Source organism: Ambystoma mexicanum, chromosome 6p (genome assembly GCF_040938575.1).
Source record: "Ambystoma mexicanum isolate Mex_15411 chromosome 6p, UKY_AmexF1_1, whole genome shotgun sequence".
NCBI lineage: Eukaryota > Metazoa > Chordata > Amphibia > Caudata > Ambystomatidae > Ambystoma > Ambystoma mexicanum.
In genome coordinates, this window is record NC_090935.1 from 1,335,333,034 (window position 1) to 1,335,353,104 (window position 20,071).

Genomic DNA, 20,071 nt, shown 5'->3' on the forward strand with positions numbered 1-20,071 from the left:
GAACACCACCTCACCCCACACGAGCTAGTGACAGGGCGTCGAATGAGAAAACCCTTACACCTCTCTCTAGAAGTAGAAGTGATGCCCAGAGCCTAGCTAAAACTTTAGGTGATGAAACGTATCATTATTTGACAAGTATGAAATCTAGATTTGCTTTCATTTCAGATCAAGTCAAGCGCCAGAGGGGTTGGTTTAAGAACACAGAAGAAGATTATTTGGAAACCAATCCAAGCAAACTATTACCATCACCTGCGTTATATGTTGGGGACCAGATGCTAATTAAAATGTTTACCAGGAAGTGGCATGAGCTATGTTTTCATGGCCCTTTTATCATCAAAGTAGTGTCCCCTTCCACTGCCAAGGTACAAGGCAGAAGAGCTTAGCTGCACGTGAGTGATGTGAAGATTTACAAATGCGAGACCTTCCCTCCCACCATTGCTGATCCAGAAGCAAGATAAGAAGAATAATTTCAGCATGTGCAGACCCTATCGTTGACCAAGAAGAAGGATGATAAAACAACCAGTGATTAATACGTACTTTATTTGGACTGGAATTCAATGGACAATCCTTATAGATATTTTAGCAGAGAGTGCAAGAACTTGCAGAGAATTCCAGGAATTTTGAAATTAACTTTTAGAAATACATATTGAAGCAGAAAAAAATGCATCAGATTTATGCCTAAACATCAGTTCTTGATCAGAAATTGAAAATGAGATCAGTATCCAGATTCATTTCATGGAGAATATTATTTTTAAGTGATCAAACATATGGAACCTGATAGTGATGTTCATCGGATTGGGCTTGCTGTCTTTGTGTTCATACTTCAGTCTACACTGCTATTGTCAGAAGAGCTGTTAATATTCACACTTTCTTGCATGATCCTAAAAACGGTCCAGTGATAAGAAAACACCTTATTGCTATAATTAAACACATTTTACAGTTGTAAATATAAATAAACGTGATGATTGTACTAAAAATGAATAATGAAGAGAGTGGCATGGTGATAGAGAATGAACAAATTCAACAAGTAGTAGGGTGGCATGAGAGATGGATGCCCGGATTTGTATGTATAATATATGTTTGCATGATTGTTCTCATTGTTTTTCTGGTCCTCATCTTTCACAGTCTCTATCATCTTAATACTTCCACTGAAGGAGAAGTCCCTATGGTTCTCCCTACTGTAAAAATGACTTTTGACCAACTCTATGATTTCTATACAGATTTTGGGAGACACAAAAGAGATGCAGAGGAAGACAGTGAAGGGATAAATACCTATCTAGCTAACACAGCTCACAGCTCACCAACACATGAGAAACGTGGGGGAGAAAGCATTTAAGGAGGGTTGCTACGTCGGCTCTCTCATTCCCTATGCCATGAATACAGTATGAACTTTCATTGCAGAGAGGTTCCAGAGCATGATGCAAAGTGCCTAAGTCATCTTGCAACATGTACAGCTCCATGACAATTCCAAGGAAGCTAGGCAACCTTGCGATGGAGATCTAAATGGTCATTTCATACCAGGATGACTATATCAAAATGCTACAAATGGAAAAGGAGCCTGGATGGAAGAGCAAGATGCTTGTGTATCCTGCTGCAGGACAGGATGAGGTGATCATTAAAGACATGAAGAGAATGAATTACCTTGATGTGACAGAAACAGCTGGATCACCTTGCTGTTGAGAACAAACGAAATTATTGATCTATGGACAAGTCAATTCCAAGAAGGGATGGGAAGAAGGAATGATGTCCTGTGCAGCTCACCTGCTGAAAACAGATTACGTACCAGAGGTGCAGAAGGTGAATAATGGGTGTTTAAAGTCATGGGCCAAACACTCCAAACTACTGACATGGGTAGAAGACGAATCAGGCCCAGTAGTTGTAATCCCATTGGTTAATGCGACACTGTGCTTCCGAAGACATGGAAGAATCACGTGGTATATAACAACAAATGCAAAACCACAATAGACATTCCTAGGATGGGAGAAGGGACAGTCGTCCCTGTGGACTGATATTGGGCTTGTGGATCTAGAGCTTGCATGAGATTGACCAAGAATTCAAGAATTGACCAAGTATGTTCTTTGTTGCTCATCCATGTTCCAGCATTCGTGATTCTTCTAAGTGACCTGAACATTGGTGAATTCCAAAAGTGGATGCCCATTTGAGAAAAAGAAGATCACTTGAACTTCTCTGTTGGACAAGAAGAGAGAATTATTTCTCAGCCACATCAATACCAGCATATGACTCCATTCCTGAGGAACACCGGTTGTTCAGCAAGACTGCCACAATATTGATGTCTATATTCATACCTGGGATCCAAACAGTAGCAAATGCCAAGTGGCTACAGATCACCAGATGGGAGCTTCTGCAGACAATCAATGCTACCATAAAGGGATTTAATGCTATTAAGGAAGAGCTGAGGGCCATACGATTGATGACCCTCCAGAACCGATATGTCTGTGATAGGATCACAGCAATGGAAGGAGGTGTTTGAGCCAAAATCGGGCCATCACTTTGCACATTCATACCTCATCATGTTGAACAAAATGGGACATTGACAGAGACCATAACGTTGTTGACAGACCTGCATAACAAGATCGAAGATGAAAAAAAATGACATTGAAGATGACAGTTGGTTTGCCTCCCTGTTCTCGTGGATTCAGCAGTAGTTGGCAAATATATTCAAAATTCTCAGGGTGATATTAGTGTTGGTGATGTTTGGATTCTTTGTAATCAGGATAGTGATTGCCCAATGCAAGAAAATGGCAAAAAAGGTGGTAGGAATGAAGATTATGATTGATGTAAAACCTGAACATAATGCCAAGGAGCTCACTGATGAAGCGGTCAGAAAATATATAGAGGCTAGCATCGTAGCACCAGAGGGAACGAAGTTCCTGTATCCAAAGAATCTTAAGAAGTATGTAGGATGATGGGCCTATTGTACCCTGAATGGGCAATGTAACTACATGACCTGGAGTGTAGATAAACATGTCAAATCAGCAGGCACCCCGAGGGGGGTGATAAAGATATGGACACTAAAGAAACACTTCTTCAAGAGAAAATATCAAGATGTGGAAACAATTGAGGAGGTGGATGAGGACTCGACCAGAGGGGGGAATGTAGAGGAGCAGCTGAATGCCTCTGCAGCAAATCCCCCACCTACCTCCTATTAGTTGGAAGCCTGAGATCATGCTGTTTGACAGCAGCAGTTACGCGAATACCGCAGCGTATATTCTAAAGAAGATACCCATTGAGACAACCCTATCGAATGTATCCCCGAAGTGACGACAGTCCGAAGAGCAAAGAAAGAAGTCTGTGATGTCATAAGAGAGTATGAACGACGTCTCAGGATATTGGCTGAAGAGGATGCATGGATCCTACAGAAACTAATGACGAAGTAAAGAGTCAAGTGAACTTTTAAATATGAAAAAGATTACATGTGCACGAAATGCTATAGAGAATCAACCGTTCAATAATTGTACAGACGCTGAAACGCAAGTAGACTAAGTCATCATCGAAGCTAGCTATATGTATTGAATAGCATGCAGGTGTATAGGAGCTGGACATGGGTATCATGAATTTTAGTAAGCCAGGACCCATGAAGGGGGAAGAGAAATCTATGTTGCAGCAAGAATATTTTGAATCGTGGAGCTACATGGAGAGATTGTCTGGACTTGAATCAAGACTGAAGCAGCCAAGGTCAGCTATCTATTCTAGAAAGGCACGAACGTACAAAGCATAAATCATCCCTTATTAAGGTACAAAGATGGAACGCCAAGAGTGCCAAATTTTATTCATTTAAGACATTTAAAAGCTGCAAAATGGACCAAATCGTGGTCTCCTGTCACGTGAGCCAAGGATGAAAATAGAGTTCGAACTTAGATTTCCAGAACAACGATAGTGTGTGCCTGCACTCCCATGTGTTCTCAGAGACAAGGATACTTTACAAGGCCAAGTTCAAAGACAATCTGCATGGCAGAAGGCTTGGGTGATAAGAGATGGTGGGATAATTGGGTGGGGAGGTAAAGTCAAGTCCACCTCCTGCCACCTGGGTATGAGCTTGCATGCTGGTGAATTAACCAAATGTTCGAGACATGGCATGAGCATGCCAACCAATTGTAGAGGGTTGTAAAATGAAGGGACTTATAGTTTAAGAGCCAATGGTATACAGTGTACTTAATAGTGTTAAAGATTACATGTTTTTAGAGGTAGGCATAAGTTGTCCACCTGACAGTAGATAGCAAATCAGAATCCTAGTCCCTATGCAATGTGTACTTGGATGTTCCCCTTGAACCTATCACAATCCCTCATAGGTTTTTCTCATTTGCCACGTAGTATGACATCACTGCTGATGTATTTTTTATATATAAGGATGGCTTTATGAGAAATTAACTGAGAGCCCGAAGCGAATGTCCGTTGATGTCCATTGTAACTCCCCGTTTTAGATAATTGCTAGTAAAACAGAACCTTTGCCATCTTCCTGAGTTGGTTCGATTATTTGGTGTCGGCGATATTCTGCACCCCCATCGATTGCATGCACGATACCCAAAGGGCCATATGCTCACATAGTTTTCGTGAAGTCTAATAGTCCTTTCATTTACTCCAGGACCTAATTCTCTTCCCCAAAAGAGTGTCATTATGCACTATAATTATGTTGTCAAGTCGGAGTGGTCCTAGTTGGATGGATATGGGTTAATCAGGATCACATTCACACTGTGAAGAGTGCAAGCCTCAACCTTTAGTGTTCGTGATCTGGAAAAGGACGTGAAATGTATTTTTTATTATTATTATGAATTGACCAAACAGTTTGGTCTTACATAAACACATACAAGAATGTTAAGCATATACAATTTTAAATATTTAAACCTGAAAACTTAAAGACTTCAATCTGGCTGCAACAAGCAGAGAGGTATGTAATGTTTTACCATGCTTCCCGCCTAGATACGCAGCGATTGACCTTGCCGGCTCAGCCGCCGCTTCCCTGTCCATGACCTTCTACTGTTCTTACTTATACGACTCGCATATCACCTTTATTCATTCTATTCAGTGCTGATGGCCTTCGATATCTACCCTTCTGGTAAGAATATACTTTACGGCTAGTTCACAAGTATGTCTCTTTAGTATAGAGCGTATGTATTCTTGTAGGTGACGCGTGTCTACATCTATACATTCACAGTGCACGAACAAGGTATACAGTCCAATTGGCATCCAAGATATTCTGATTCCACTGTGTGTGCACGTTTGTACTTCTCCTACATTACAGGTGGAGAGTCATACAACCAATAATCTTTTAATGATCATGTTACTCTCTACCAATTTGCACTCTCGATTTTTTTAGTAAATCCCTTTTTCTTATTTTGTTGACAGGGTCTCTCTCAATTCTCGGTCCTGACAAAGGCGCCCCAATATATTCCTTTGCTGAAACGTCTGCACCTCGTAGGTATACAATGTATTGATATAATTGACCCTGCCAAACTACTAATTCATCCATATTGAGCTACACAATTGATTAATTTATAAACGTTAGCTGTTCACAAGAATGTATCTTACAGGAGCTCAGCATAGAAAAGAGGAACTCTGTTGGTGACAGTAATAATCTTTGAGCGTCTGTGGCTAGGCATCCAGCTACTACTAAGATCAAGATACATGAGTGTGCATATTTTCCACTATTTTGTTTTGTATATATCTCTCTGTTATCGTAGTAGGTGTTATTATGTTTTTACTTGTTTGATATAATTTTTTGTCCATGTTGTTTTTGTCCATTGTCCACAAGGCTTTCTGGGGCCTGGGTCCAAAATACCTTCAGCTGTCCCTCCGTAAATGCCTCCTCTCTTGAGCTCTTCGCTCCTCTACCTCTAACTCCCTCAGGGTCAGTTGTTTTTCAAAGAAACAAGCTGGGGGTAGATCTCTGTCTTAGGCTGGGGCCTCCCTCTGGAACTGCCTCCCTGCCACTTTCAAACTTGAGGAGAACCATCTCCGGTTCCAGAAGCACCTCAAGACCTTCCTCTTTGCTTCTGCCTTCGCCCCTCCTCTACCCTGCTGACATGCTCTCTTTCGGCACTGTGCACCTGGCCTACCCTCTGACTTTCGGGCCCAGGCACCTGCTCACCCTGGCACCCGTGCTGCCTCCTGGCAATCCCTTGCTCTGGGGTCTGTATATGCAACCATACTGTCCCCCCCCTGCACTTATCAAACATACCCTGTCTGTTGCCTTAAACCCAGCACTTGCCACTTGCTGGTTGCACTACCACTGTTTGTTGCTTTTTATTATATATTCATTTATTATTGATCTGTTTTCCTTTGCTCAGCACTTTCCACTTCTCCCCCCTTTCATGCACTTTTCCCCTTTCCCTCTCCCATGCACTTGCACATTCTCAATGTCACTGGGCCTAGTTAGAGCACTGATTTGTTCTACCTTGTTCCCCTCCTTTGACTTGTCGCGCTCTGAAACACTTGTGTACTAGTGCAAAACAAATAAAATATCAATACCAATATGCTTTGTGACCTAATTTTGCACACTTGTTGATGTATGATATCACAATGTGTACGTGAATTAATACATTGATCACAAGAATGGCAGCTTTGCAGAAAGTGCCTAAACATTTATCAATTTACTGTTTTTGCGCATTAAAGGTTTGAGTAAATAATATTTAGCATATTATGCTAGGAACAAACCTGTGTTATGTATTTTAATAAACTAAGCCAGAGTAGAAGAAATACTTTGTGGTAGGATTGTGTCTAATATCACATCAAGTGGTCCAACAAGGCAACCCGGGGCAAGAGGGTGAGAATAGCTGTGGCAATGAAGTAAGGAAACATGTATCAAGCCTGAAGAGCCAAGGAAGATGTATGTATTTATTTATTTAGCGCCAAAAGGCTGTGGGAATCAGGGCGCCACACAAACACAACAGGGGACATTCCAGAAACAGGACAACACAGTGAGCAGCTCGCAGAGAACAAGAAGTTTAAGTAAAAATATATTATTGATTACATTATTATGTGCATATCCCTATGTCTCAGAAGTAAAGACATTAGCTGGCCACTATCACGCTGACCATTAGATTACAGCATCCTGACAAGGACTGGGAGTTCTTTATTTTGCGTTATCCATCATAACACTGTAACACTGTAAGAACAGTGATTCCACACTACGTTACAGCGAACACCAAAGTCTCTGTAGGTGTTCCACGAACACAACCTGATGCGCTTTGTTAATAAAGATGTTGAACTTGAAATCGTGCTTTGTGTTTTCTGTTGGTCACTTTGCCAACAAAAATGTCACCTAGTCCCTGTGCTGCTATTCCTTACCTCACAATATGATTCAATTGTGCTTTGGAAATCTGCTTCATTAGGCACCCTTATTTTCAGCTATTTCATTGTTATTATTATTATGCGTTTTTATAGTGCAGGAGTAACAGTGTGCTGTACAGGTCATGTACCAGAAATGTATTGGTTTTAGAATAGACGCCATCCATTTCCGATTGCCTGTTGAGCGCACTCCTAGTGAATCTGTGTGGAGGGCGTGATCTGTCCGTGCAATTCTTTCAGCCTTCTAATGTTCATCTATCACACCATACACTTCCATGTTTGGGTTGCTATCTATCCTCATTTCTCTTTCTGGGTCAGGGGCCTATGTTTTGTTTCATTTTCTGAATTGATGCGAGTATGGTCGGAGCCTCGTTGGTTCCTAGAAGCCTCTTAGGCCCATATTCTCATCTTGGCGCAGTGAAGGTGCTAAACAGCAGGATTCTCTGCACCAAAAGAGTACGCCCAGGCTCCACTGCTATTCTCAAGTGGGCCTGGCCGTCCTCGTAGAGCACGACTGTGATCTGTGAGGATTGCGCTTGTTTTAAGCTGTTACAGGCGCAATCCAATCTCGGCAGCATTCTTGTAAAATAACGACAGATTTGTTATTTTACAAAAATACTGCCGAGAACACAAATTAACACGTTCCTATACACCAAAGTGAGCAGCTTCAACACTGCAGGATGTTGAAGCTGCTTACTGTGGTGTATAGGAAAGTGTTCATATACACCCGTGCGGTGTATATGAAAACTTTCATTGAAAGTGAGCAGCTTCAACGTTACAGCATGCAATGTTGAAGCTGCTCGCTTTGGTGTAAATGGAAGCGTTCATATACACCCGTGCAGTGTATATGAAAACTTTCATTTACACCAAAGCGAGCAGCTTCAACGTTGCAGTATGCAATGTTGAAGCTGCTAGGTTTGGTGTAAAAGGAAGTGTTCAAATACACCCGTATGTTGTATATGGACACTTTCATGTACACCAAAGCAAGCAGCTTCAATGTAACGTTGAAGCTGATTGCTTTGGTGTACATGAAAGTGTCCATATACAACACACGGGTGTATATGAACACTTTAATTTACACCAAACAAGGATTCTTGTGGCACTCCTCCAGTTTAACGGCACCCAAAGGGTACCGTATTTGTGCGCATGTTCAGCGCACATATTAAACTGGCGGAGTGCCACAAAAATAGGCTTCCAAAAAGTCTGTTTCGGAATGTGGCGGTTGCTCGGTTGGTTTCCAACCCATCCCAGCAACCGCCACATATATTCCGATATTGGCGCATTCCTTCCGACTTCGGAGGAATGCGCCAACTTCAGAATAGGTCTTAAGTACTGAAAAGGTTGTTAAGCCTTTTAACGTCCTTTTCGGTACTTAACACCTACATGAGAATATGGGCCTCAGTCTTATTGTTCTGTAATTGCGTGGATGGCGCATTTTACAGTTTGAATCTCCCAGGCTCCACCTGTTCCTTCCTGGAAAGATGAGGGTTTCAGGAATGCATTCCGAGAGGGATAATAACCTATAGCTGGGTCATATTCTCTTTACGTCACACCTCGCTGCCTTTTATTAAAGGCCTTAGTATCACATGGCCAGCTCCCTGCCGGGTCCCTTCAGGTGTCTCTTTGAAGCGTCTGGCACTGACGCACAGCGCACCTTTGCAAATGTTCTCATCTCGCAAACAGATGCCAGACTGCTCAGCACTGCGGTGGGGGGATAGGCGCACTTCCTTTTAGGCTGAGCCACACAGGCATGCGTGCAATGTAACCCTCTGTGCTTGGAGTATCTGAAAATACACGTTCACTTTAAAGAATTGTGTTTTGGGAATAGACTTTGAACACTTTTGAAAATATTCTGCCTCGCGCTACTCCGTTTGCATATTGTGAAAATTTAGTTGGACTATCAGCTACTGATGGGAGGTGCAATAGAAAATTCATACAGCGCCAGCCTAAGTGGGTTGTTTCCCCTCACAATTCCTGAATATGAACTGCTCAGGATGTGACTCTCGGAAATGATCACTGGCACCTGCCGATGGATCAATGTCTGACTCCATGCAACGAAAGGTCCCAAGCAAAACATGCCTTTAGCCAAATACAGACAACAAGACAGGGATGCCTCACTGTATGACTGTCAGAGTTTCAGGGAGAGCAGGAGAGATGAGAGCAATGTGCAGCATAAACCCCAGTCTACAGTATGGCCACAGTCCAGGGTTCAAGTGTTCCAGTCTACACATCCGCAGCCCAGTTTAGGTTGGTCTGAAGGAATCACACAAAGTCACTCACAGTTACCATCAGTTCCCATGGTTCAGGACCCTTCTGCAGAAGGTGATGGCGCACGCTGGTCTTCCTGGGCTTGGTCTGTTGGCATTTGGATGACAGTGGATTCTTCCCTGCCTGCCCACGGCAGAGTTTTAGTCAAGGTTGATGTGTTGATTGGAAAGTCAGATGTTGGCTTCAGTATTTCCAGAGCGTGCCACCGGCGGTGAATCCACCTGGTGCTCTCCTGGCCCTACCTCTTAGTGAAACCTCTAAGCTCAAGTTTTTTATTGCACCATCCCAGCTCAGGTTTTACTCCAATGCACCTGCCTGACTCAGGATTTCAACAGGCCCCCTGGCTCGGGGTTTAAAGGAGCACTCCTGATCCAGGGTTTCAATGAAGGGTCAATTATCCCAAAATTGTATAGTATATCTGGCACTATTGCCTTCAGGGCAAAATCATGCGAACCGCGAGGGCAATTCCGAACAGGACACCCTGATGGCAATAGTGTCAGATATACTTTGAGAACCAGACATAAACAATTTTGGTCCAACTTGGGTCCTTCCTTTTCTCTATCTCACTTTCTACCTGTGGTGTTCCCCAGGGGTCTAACCTCTTCCCCTGGCTGTTCAACCAATACCTGGCACCCCCTGCCCACTGCTTTGCCGCTCTTTGCTCCAACTTTCAGTGCTATGCGGATGACACTCAGCTCGTTTTCAGGCTTCCCTCTACCACCTCTTCTCCGTCTGTCATCTCTGACTGTCTGTCTGCTATCCAGGTGTGGTGTGCTGCCAATGATCTCTGCCTTAATGCCAGTAAGACAGAGATTCTCCTTATCGGAACACCTGCTCCCTCCTTTCCTGTCACTCTCTGGCCGGCCTCCCTTGACCCTCTTCCTGCTCCCACCTGCGAGGCTCAGAACCTCGGGGTCATCTTCGACTCCACACTCTCCTTTTCTCCTCACATCTCTAACGCCTCTAAGAAGTCAAACTACCAAGTGCACCTACTCAGAAGTATTCTTCGTTTCCTCTCCTTCACCAGAAGCTCACTGTCTCTAGAGATCTGGTTCTCTTTAGGCTGGACTTCTGCAACAGCCTCTTCCTAAATCTTCTAGCTTCTACTCTCTGCCCTCTCTCTGCAACTCATCCAGTACAAGACTGCGAGACTTGTCCTTGGCCTCAAGCCCTGGGATCGTAACTCTCCATCCCTGAAATCTCTTCATTGACTCCCAGTGGCTGCAAAGATTACATTCAAGACTCTTTGCACATTGTCGACAAGGCTTTCTTGGGCCTGGGTCCAAAATACCTTTAACTCTTCCTCTGGAAATACTTTCGCACTCGAGCTCTTCACTCCTCCAACTCCCTTAGGGTCAGTCGCTTCTCCAAGCAAAAAGTTCGGGGTATATCTCTTTCCTCGGCTGGGGCCTCCCTCTGCAACAGACTCTCTGCCTCTCTGAAACTTGAGGAGAACCATCTCCGGTTCTGGAAACACCTCAAGACCCTCCTATTTGCTTCTGCACTCGCTCTTCCTCTCCCCTGCCGATCTGTCTGCTTCAGCACCGTGCACATGGTTACCCTCTGATTTCTGGCCCAAGTCCCTGCCCACCAAGCCACACACCCGCACTGCCTCCTGGCAATCCTTGCACTTGGGCCTGTACCTGTAACCCTACAGTCTCCTTACCTGCACTTATCAAACACCCCTTGTCTGCACTTTAAACCGTGTACTTGCAACCTTGTTGGCTGCACTACCAGTTGCTGTTGTTTTTATCCCTTACTCAGCACTTTCCATTCTCACTTGCACTTTACCCCTTCCCTCTCCCCTACACTTGCTCATTCTAAATGTCACTGGACCTAGTAAGATCGCTGTTTTGTCCCCCATTGTTCTACTCCCTTGCGTCGTCGCACTCTGAAACGCTTGTGTATGAGTGTGATACAAATAAAATATCATATCATAACATCACGAATTGTGTTATTAATAGATTTGAAAACTATGTATTAAATGGAAGCATAATAATATATTTGGGTATAGCGCCTAGAGCTGGTGGTACATACACACTCTACTCATTCTATGGTTTTGGGGTTACCACAGACCACGAGCCACGCACCTGCTCCTTGTACCTTGAAACCAGCGACCCAGCGCAATTGGGCACTATACAAACCTGCTATCACAAACATACACAGCACTAAACAGTGAGAGAAAATAGAAACATTGCAGGAAGTTGAGAAGGGATGTCGGGAGGTCCTGAAAAGAGAGCACTGTTCAAACTGCACAACTCCAAACTCTCTGGGCCCAGCGAGATTTGGAGAAACGTGACCAAACTGTGTCAAGGCCTGATAGAAGTCTGAAGCTCACAAGACTGGCAGCTGTGAGGACTGGCTAAACTGGCAATGGCAGAAGTCCAGCTACAGTGACAGAAAAATAAAACAACCAAACAAAACACGTAAAGAAGGGAAATTTGTTGGGGTTTTGTGTACTGTGTTGGTGATCTATCAGGGGCTAGTGGGAATGAGAATGTGATGATTATCAAACACAATTTGGTTTATAGGAGGTATATTCATTGACATTGTTCTCTGAAGCAAAATAAAGAGGAGGAGGAAGATTGAGTGGGAAATAAGGGAGTATAGTACTGCTTCATGCAGTTTGTGGGGGATTTGCCCGAGTGTCATCCAAATTTCTATGGAACTTGAGGGTCCTCTAGGGCATCACTGCTTTCTTGATGTTTGGGGTATGCAGTCAGAGGTAATGGCAGGGGACAGCTTCTGTAAAGATCCAGTGAGAAGCTAGGATGGAGAGCAGTGCTTGAGGAAAGACACAGTGGTGTTGCTCTTTAATGTTGTTTCACCCACAAGTCAGGAGTCACACTCCTCTCCAGCCACAAATACGCTCCAATCCCTGCTGAGAAGAATACAACCTGGCAGGTGCTCTCGTGTGTCCATGGACTGCAGCCGTGGATACATCTTTGAGTCCATGTCTCACCGCTCCAGGCGGTTCCATGTGTTATTTCCTGCATTTTGAAGGGCCAACACAAAAAAGACGATTTATTTCAGCTGATTTTGTGTGGCCTTCAAAATGCCGGAATAGCACATTCTGTTGGGGGGGTGGGGGGTTCACACCCACAAACCCCTGAGAAGGAGAAGATTGCCCCAACCTCCATCCTCCCTCCCGCTGTTGGGATTTCTGGCAAAATTGGGGGGTTTCACCCCCAAAAACCAATGTTATCCCCGCAGACTCCCGTTCACACCTACACATTCCCTCGCAACCTCCACTACTCACACACACAGACACTAAAACAAACAGACATTTCATTTAGCCGTTCCCCCACCCCCACCCTTCCCCACCAAAAACATTCCCCGTCTCTCCCACACAGACAGACATTCACTCACAAACACACACACCAACAACACAAAGAAAACACCTCTCACTCCCACAAGTACGGCTTGTCTGGCCGCGCCTGTCAGCCCCTGCCAGCCCCTTCACGCACACCTGTGTGGCAGGGGAGTGATAGATCGATTTAGGAAGACTGCTGAGTGGTCTCAGGGTGGTCTTTCTAAATGGATCTTTTTGGATCTCGTAAAACAAAGATATATCCACTCAGTCCTCTCCAGGCATTCATCATCTTGCACCATGCAATGATGACAGACTGTGGCGATGCTTCTATCAATGCTTGCAATATTTCGGCCAGTTATTGAAACCATTCTTCCTCATCTGCACAGTTTGTCTTCATCCCTGGTTAAAGATGTGCAGTACAATAGTACACCTGACTGATCCCATCACATGCAAATACCTGGCTGATTAAATGTGTCCTAAACAGGTCTACTAGTCACCACCTCATACACAAGACCAGCAACTGCACACATCACTAACATACGATCCTTTAAACATCTGCAAACTAAAAAAAACATGCTTCATAAATGGTCTGCTTTTCACATGCATGTTAATGTTATTTTTCCTTCTTTATTTTCTAAGAGAGGCCATCACATCCTTTTAAAGTTACCTGCACACTGCTCACACATTCTTCTAATGTGTCCCGGACATCTGGACCACTGTGATGAAGACTTACTAATAAAGCATGATTAGGACACGCGTGACCATGTAACCTAGTTCCATGACAAAGGTGTCATGCGTTTGGCATGAAGCTATCTAAATGCATAGGTTCTCGAATGGGCAGGAAGGGCATGCGCACCGGTGGGAACTTGCTTATCACTTAACAGTGGAGCCCAATGAATCTTTAATGATATTTTGATACCGAACTTTATTTTTGGACATTTTAACATGAAACTTGGACTGTACACAGTCTTGTAATGTGTACATTCTAAATGAAGGCCTAAAATGGGGGTAATTAGACAGTACCCTTTTATTTGACATTAGAGCGTAACCCAAGCTTGAAGGTTGTCTTTCACTTGAATCTTTGCATTTGCCCTGTAGTGCATGACTTCACTGGCATGGTCTAATGAAGAATTTACCATCAAATTGTGGGGTGACCGCCTCTTTAAAGGACAAGGTAATGCCTACTGTTAAGCCGGGATGTTACCTCAGGGGCAACACGCTTCCCATTGGAGCAGGCCGATGCCGTTCAGCATGAGCTCCGTCCGCGGTCACCTTAGAAGCCTGAGGAGTCTAGCCTGATGCGCTACACAAATCACCAATAATCAATATACTTGCCGAAGCGTATGGTTAACTCTTACCACAATGGCCTTCGGTGTATGCTACTCACATGCATCTCCAATTGTCTCCACCTTGTAGACATCATGATTGTCGATAATCTCGTCAAAGGTTGTATATAGTTTGTTTAGGAAGTCTACCACTTGGTAGGGTGTGCTGGTGCTGGACAGCTGAGTGAAGCCAACAATATCACTGAAAAAAGAAAGCGCAGCAAAAGTCACATAAGCAAATTGAGTGTGGGGGCGGGAGGTTACAGACACGTGCAGCCCATTCTGTGCTATCCAGTGGCAAAGAGGGGACCAACCACAACTGTCCTTGAATGGAACACGGGAATTGCATCAGAAGATGCTGCCCTTTTTTTTAGAACACTTAATTGTTTTTTCCAATGGGTAAAGAGGGAATCAAAACCTCAGTTACACAATCTACACTTTTGATAGCAAATCATCCTAGAACAGACCATGAATAATCGATCATTCATTCATCAGCACTGGTTACACCTGCTACGTGTGATTAACATTTACACTGTGACTTTTGTAACTAGACTGAACTGCAACATTGGAACCTCACTCAGGAATTAACCCATGCAATGATGAAGCAAGCACACCTAGCACACGGCTGAACATCACACCGCCAATACAAAAAGGCGACTCTTACTGCTGGACTAAGACAGCTGAACATCATCCATGACAGGACACTATTCTGTATTAGCACAAGGAGAACGTTATTGACCTCCTCTCAGCCAATTAGAATGTTTAGAGTGCAGTCAATAAGTACTGGTATTGACCGTACTCCGAACATTCTTTCTTCAAAAGCTGACAGGGAAACAACAATTTGCGGGCATGTTTTCTTTCAGCAAGACCCTTCTGCTCTGAGAGAACCTTTTTATTTGCTGCAACATTGTATTTGACACACAAAAGAGAAAGCTAAAAGAGAAAAAATGTGCTTTCTTTCTTTTTGAGAAACTAATTACTTTTACATGACATCGAATGCTTGCTAATTGTGAACCTGATTCAGTCCAAAAAGGAGTGCAATTAAAATGCTTAATTTATGAGAGCTATGTTATTTAATATTTCAAAATATAACCACATTTAATGTACTAAGATGCCTTTTTACTTTACCCAATGTTAAAGTAAAATGTTTTACTCCACCACCAAATCTCCAAAATATGTATTGCTACTACCACTATGTGCTAACAGCCTTATAGACCTCGGGAGGGATTATTATTGCCTGGGATGATGTCCCTTCCCCAACCCATTTGACCTCAAATGGAACTGGGTCATTATCCCATGATAACAACCCCTCCCTCGGTCTAGAGGGCTATAATACTGGAAGGGCTTGTATGCAGAACCGAGACAAGCGTACAGGAAAGGACACCAACACTGTAATCCTGAAAGGTTAGAGTGACTGCATGACAGAGAGGTCACCTTAGACTGGGCACAACATCACCACGGCAATACTGAAATATGTCCTAGCTACAGGACTGTGGCAAGTGGACCTAATACATATCGACAACATAAAAAACTGAAAGGTGACCCCCACCTGAAGAAGTGAAATAATGTGATGTGACGAGTGACCTCTCTTTATTGGGGAGGCTGGAGGTTTTTATGAAATATATACTATTGTTTTTACTTTATATGTTCTTAGATTCGCATTATGTGGCAAGGCCTTTTCCAGTTAACATTATCTCTGAGCTAGAGGTTAGCAATAATGATTTTACCTTCTGCATTCGGGAATGTACATGAAATATGGTCATTAATGTTTTCTCACGTAAAAGCAATACGTACCACCACCTCACAGAACTGGGGAAATTGCAATTTAAGAGGCTTTTACTTCAAATTTATAGAGGAATGATTTTTCAAAAAATAAACAGATTTCATATTTAGAGGCCTGATCCTGAGAGATGTTGCTTGTGGGCATTCCAGGTCCATGCAAAGTGTGTGTTTTTGTGTATACAGAATTAAAAAAATCATTATATAAATTGTGTGAATCTCTAATTTTCCCATTAAACAACTTCAGAGGCTAAAACAAGTGCACCTCATGTATGGCACCACCATTCCAATACAGAAATGCCACACACACTGTGGAAATTAAACAAGTGTACCTCACACAGAACATGACACTGCCAACACAATGAATAAGGGTGATCCTCATTTCATGGCTGGAACATCTGAATACTAAAGCCGAGACACCATTGCTGCAATATTGAAAGGGGGCCCTCACTGAACTAACGAAACATGTGCTATGCATAGAGAAAAGGACACCCCCACTGTAGTACTGAAAGGTAACACTGACTGTGCGACTGAGACAGGCTCATGTGAGGCTGGTTCATAGGTACATTATTTGCGACAAAGTTCTTGTAGATTAAAATATGCTTTTATTCTAGTTTTGTGATGCAGGTCTTGGGTAAAACAATGTTGGTTAGGTTTCTCTTGGGGCTCCCTATTGCTGGACCAAGGGCCCACAGTCCAACCCCAAGGTCATTGCAACTGGCTTTCGGTGATTACTGAATTTAGGGGCTAGAATTAAGTTGTCCTTCAGGGCACCCCCATTTTCTATGCCTTGCCTTGTGACCCCTGTTTTTTGAATCAGTGTATGTTTTCAAAACCAGGTGGTTTGAGAAACGACAACTCAACTGGAGTGGTCTGTGATGAATCAGTGATTATTCCCCCAGAAAACCTGGACTGGGACCCTTCTCACGTGGCCAGGTAAAAGCAGATGCTTTCTGCAGGAGGATCACATGGGGTGAAGGTCAGGAGGAACGGGAAACCCCCTTGTTCAACTTCCCCCGAGACCCCAACCTTCTAATGGCATATTGCAAAACAGAAGAAGTGAGAAAAACTAACTTTGTCATTAGGAACTTCAAGTGCCATAATTCCCGAGTTACTGGGATGAAGAAAAAGGCTAAAGAGATACAAATCTGCAGAAGTGGTCAGCTTGTTAGTAGAAATGACCCACACCTGAGAAGGGAGGGAGGCTTAAAAGGCCCCCTCAGGTGCAGATCACTGGTAAGCAGGGAGAGCAATGTGAGCTGTGTAAGCAGCCAAAGCAGAAACTGGAGGAGTGTGAAGGCGCCAGGACCACTGTCAAGCAGAGAACAGTAGAAGGTCTTGAGAAGGTCTCTACCACCAGGAGTCTAAATTACACAGGCTGTGCAGCGGGAAGCGAAAGTGTGCAAAGCTTTCTTCACCAAGAGGCTGTCCCCATTGGCTGGTGAGCACCAGGAAGCCTCCGGAGCAAAGAGAGGTCCGTTTACAAGTGGCACAGGCCCAAAAGTAGCAGATTGCTGGGTCGCGAGGAGCCACTGAAGCAGAATACCTGTGAGTAGTGAGGGAATGGGATTGCGCAAGTCTTACCCAGTGAGTTCAATAGCTGAAACTGACACCGGAGCGCTCTGAGACCGCTCATGTGCTAGATACGGGGGTTTTCAGCACAGAAAACACATGCATATGAATGAAAGTAACATGAAAGGCATTTTTGAATATCGAACTATCAGAAACCAAAGAAAACATTATTTTTCAAAACCAAATGATTGTGTCTTTAAGCATGCGCGTTTATTGAGAACCCACCAACAAGATGGGGCAATACTTTTAAAACCTAATGCAGACAACCATTGCACAAGCCTAAAGAAAGTAAAAGCAAGGCAATTTCAAACGAACAGATATTGCCAAAGGCAGGAGGGGACTAATGAAAGTTGCAAAGGTTGTAGAGCTCATTTCCCTTATTTGAAGAAACATATAACAAAGGCTGCTATAAACCGATACTGCCAAAGCCAAGGAAGAAGCAGAACACAATAATTTCCTTGCCAGAGTTTAGTTGATAAGGCAGTGGGGAAACAAGAGTGGCAAGAAAGTTGCCCTTTTGGAAAAGGTTGTTCAGAAGGAGAGCAACAAAACATGCTGAAGATTAAGAAAGTACAAAAGAGTACTAAAGAGCACCAATGTGAATCTTGCCTTCCCTGAAGAAGTGCTTAAAGTTTGATGTTCGAAAATGATGAAGACCGCAAGGCTGGTGTAAGCTGATCTTAACTACAGAGGCACTTGTTGTTTATAAATTACTATTCAGGCAGGCAAGTATACCCGAATAGCAAACTTGAAGTAATAGGCATGGCATGGGAGTAAACCAGGTAGAAGTTGATGAAGTGCTATGAGGTGGTGTTAACAAATCATTTTGACAAAACTTTACTGCTGAAGCAAGAACTGTACAAAACTGTTGGAGAAGTGCTATTTAGCTTCAGAAATAATAAGCTGTTGCAAAGCATTCTGACAAATACAATTTATGTTGTAACTGACGACCTGAGGAACTATTCTGTTTATGTGAAAAAGATTACTTTGAATCATGCTATTACAAAAGGAGGGTAAATAACGTTCTTTGTTGAATCACTGTAGTGTTGGAACTTTCTGTTGTCAAGTTGGAATTACAAAGAACTGTGTTGGAACTGTATTTTAAACCAGTATTTCCTTGTTTCTTTTTAGAACTGTGGAGCAGAATCCTGCTTGAATCTGGGGAAGGGGAATTCACCCAGATTATAAGGAGAGACTTTTGTCGTCTTGTGAAATGAACTATTATATTATTTGGTTGTCTTTTGAGCTGCCATGCATTACCTTGTTGAGTTACTCTATGCATAAGTGTGAGGGACAGATACCCTTTGTTGGAGTGTTTCCTTTATTTTAGGCAGGGAAATCCTCATCAGGGTAGGGTTAGTGAGGCGTTTATCCAACCTTTTCATTTTTTTAATAAAATGGCACCTTTTGAAAACCCTTCACAAAGTTGTCACCACATTTCTGACCCCTCACAGGTCAGACCCCTCTTTGTTCCTTTATTTTGGGATGTTTTAGCCTGGCCCACAGGTGTCCTCTGGCATGCAAACACGTGGGCTTTCCACTTTTCTCTGGGTATCCTGAAAACATCTTTGCTGTTCTTTACAGGGCTTTGTGGGCCTGTGTCCTAAACTCATGTATTTCCTCATTGGGGCATGTCTGTCCAGCTCTAGGCATCGCATATTCAGAAGGACTCCTTTTGGTCAAAGGACCAGTCTGGGGACCTGGACTCTGCTCTATAAGTTGATTAGTCCCATTGGGATTTTCTTCTTCCATTTTTCTTCTCTATTTGCCTTTTCCCTCTATCCTTAGGATTACAAATCTCTCTTCTTCTTGAGAGAATCGTTCCTTTATTCTGATTCATCAGTCAATCTACCTTCTGGGTTTCACTTTCTCTTCTTCTTGAAGTCTCTTCTTTAGAACCACCTTGAAACACTTGTGTATAGGCGCGTTACAAATGCCATATCATATCATATCATATCACCTGTTCTGCCTGTCTTCCCCCTTTCTTCGGTCTCAGCAGTTTTTTTTTCCTCTCCTTTTCCCCAGGTTTCCTTCTCATTCTGGGATGTCTAATTCCTCTCCATAAGTTCACTTTTCCTTCTTCACTGTATTGTATGTATTCTCCTATATTTGGGGTCACCTGCGTTTTTGGTCTTTCCTTTTCACCCTCCGCTTTCTTTGCTTTCCTCTATCTGGTTAGTTTGGCAACACTCCACCTCTTACTGTCTTTCTCTACTTTTCTTAAACCTTCTGCGTTCATTTTTCAACCATTATACTCTGCTTTGTTTCTTTCACTTGCTCCTCCACCCAACATATTCTTTCTGATGTCTCTTTTTACTCCTCTCTTTTTTCCAAAATTCCTCTGCACCCCTCTCTGCTTCAGCGCTCCCTCCTTGCAACCTGCTCTTCTTTTTCCATATCCCCTCATGGTGGAACAATGTTTCCCTCCTTGATGTATCATAATGTTCTGACCTTCTTTCCTTTTTTTCCATCATTTCTCTGAGCTTTGGTTTCACAGCCTACTCAAGCA

General features: G+C 43.3%; 1 protein-coding gene across 1 annotated transcript in view; it reads right to left on the reverse strand.

Moving 5' to 3' along the window:
* Positions 1-14,265: 14,265 nt before the first annotated feature.
* Positions 14,266-20,071, reverse strand: part of LOC138510826 (atrial natriuretic peptide receptor 1-like) — a 488,764-nt gene continuing 482,958 nt past the window's right edge. Inside the window, exon 20 of the mRNA XM_069626514.1 lies at positions 14,266-14,413. Within this exon, the coding sequence (XP_069482615.1) occupies positions 14,266-14,413 (148 nt within the window). The remainder of the gene's footprint in view (positions 14,414-20,071) is intronic.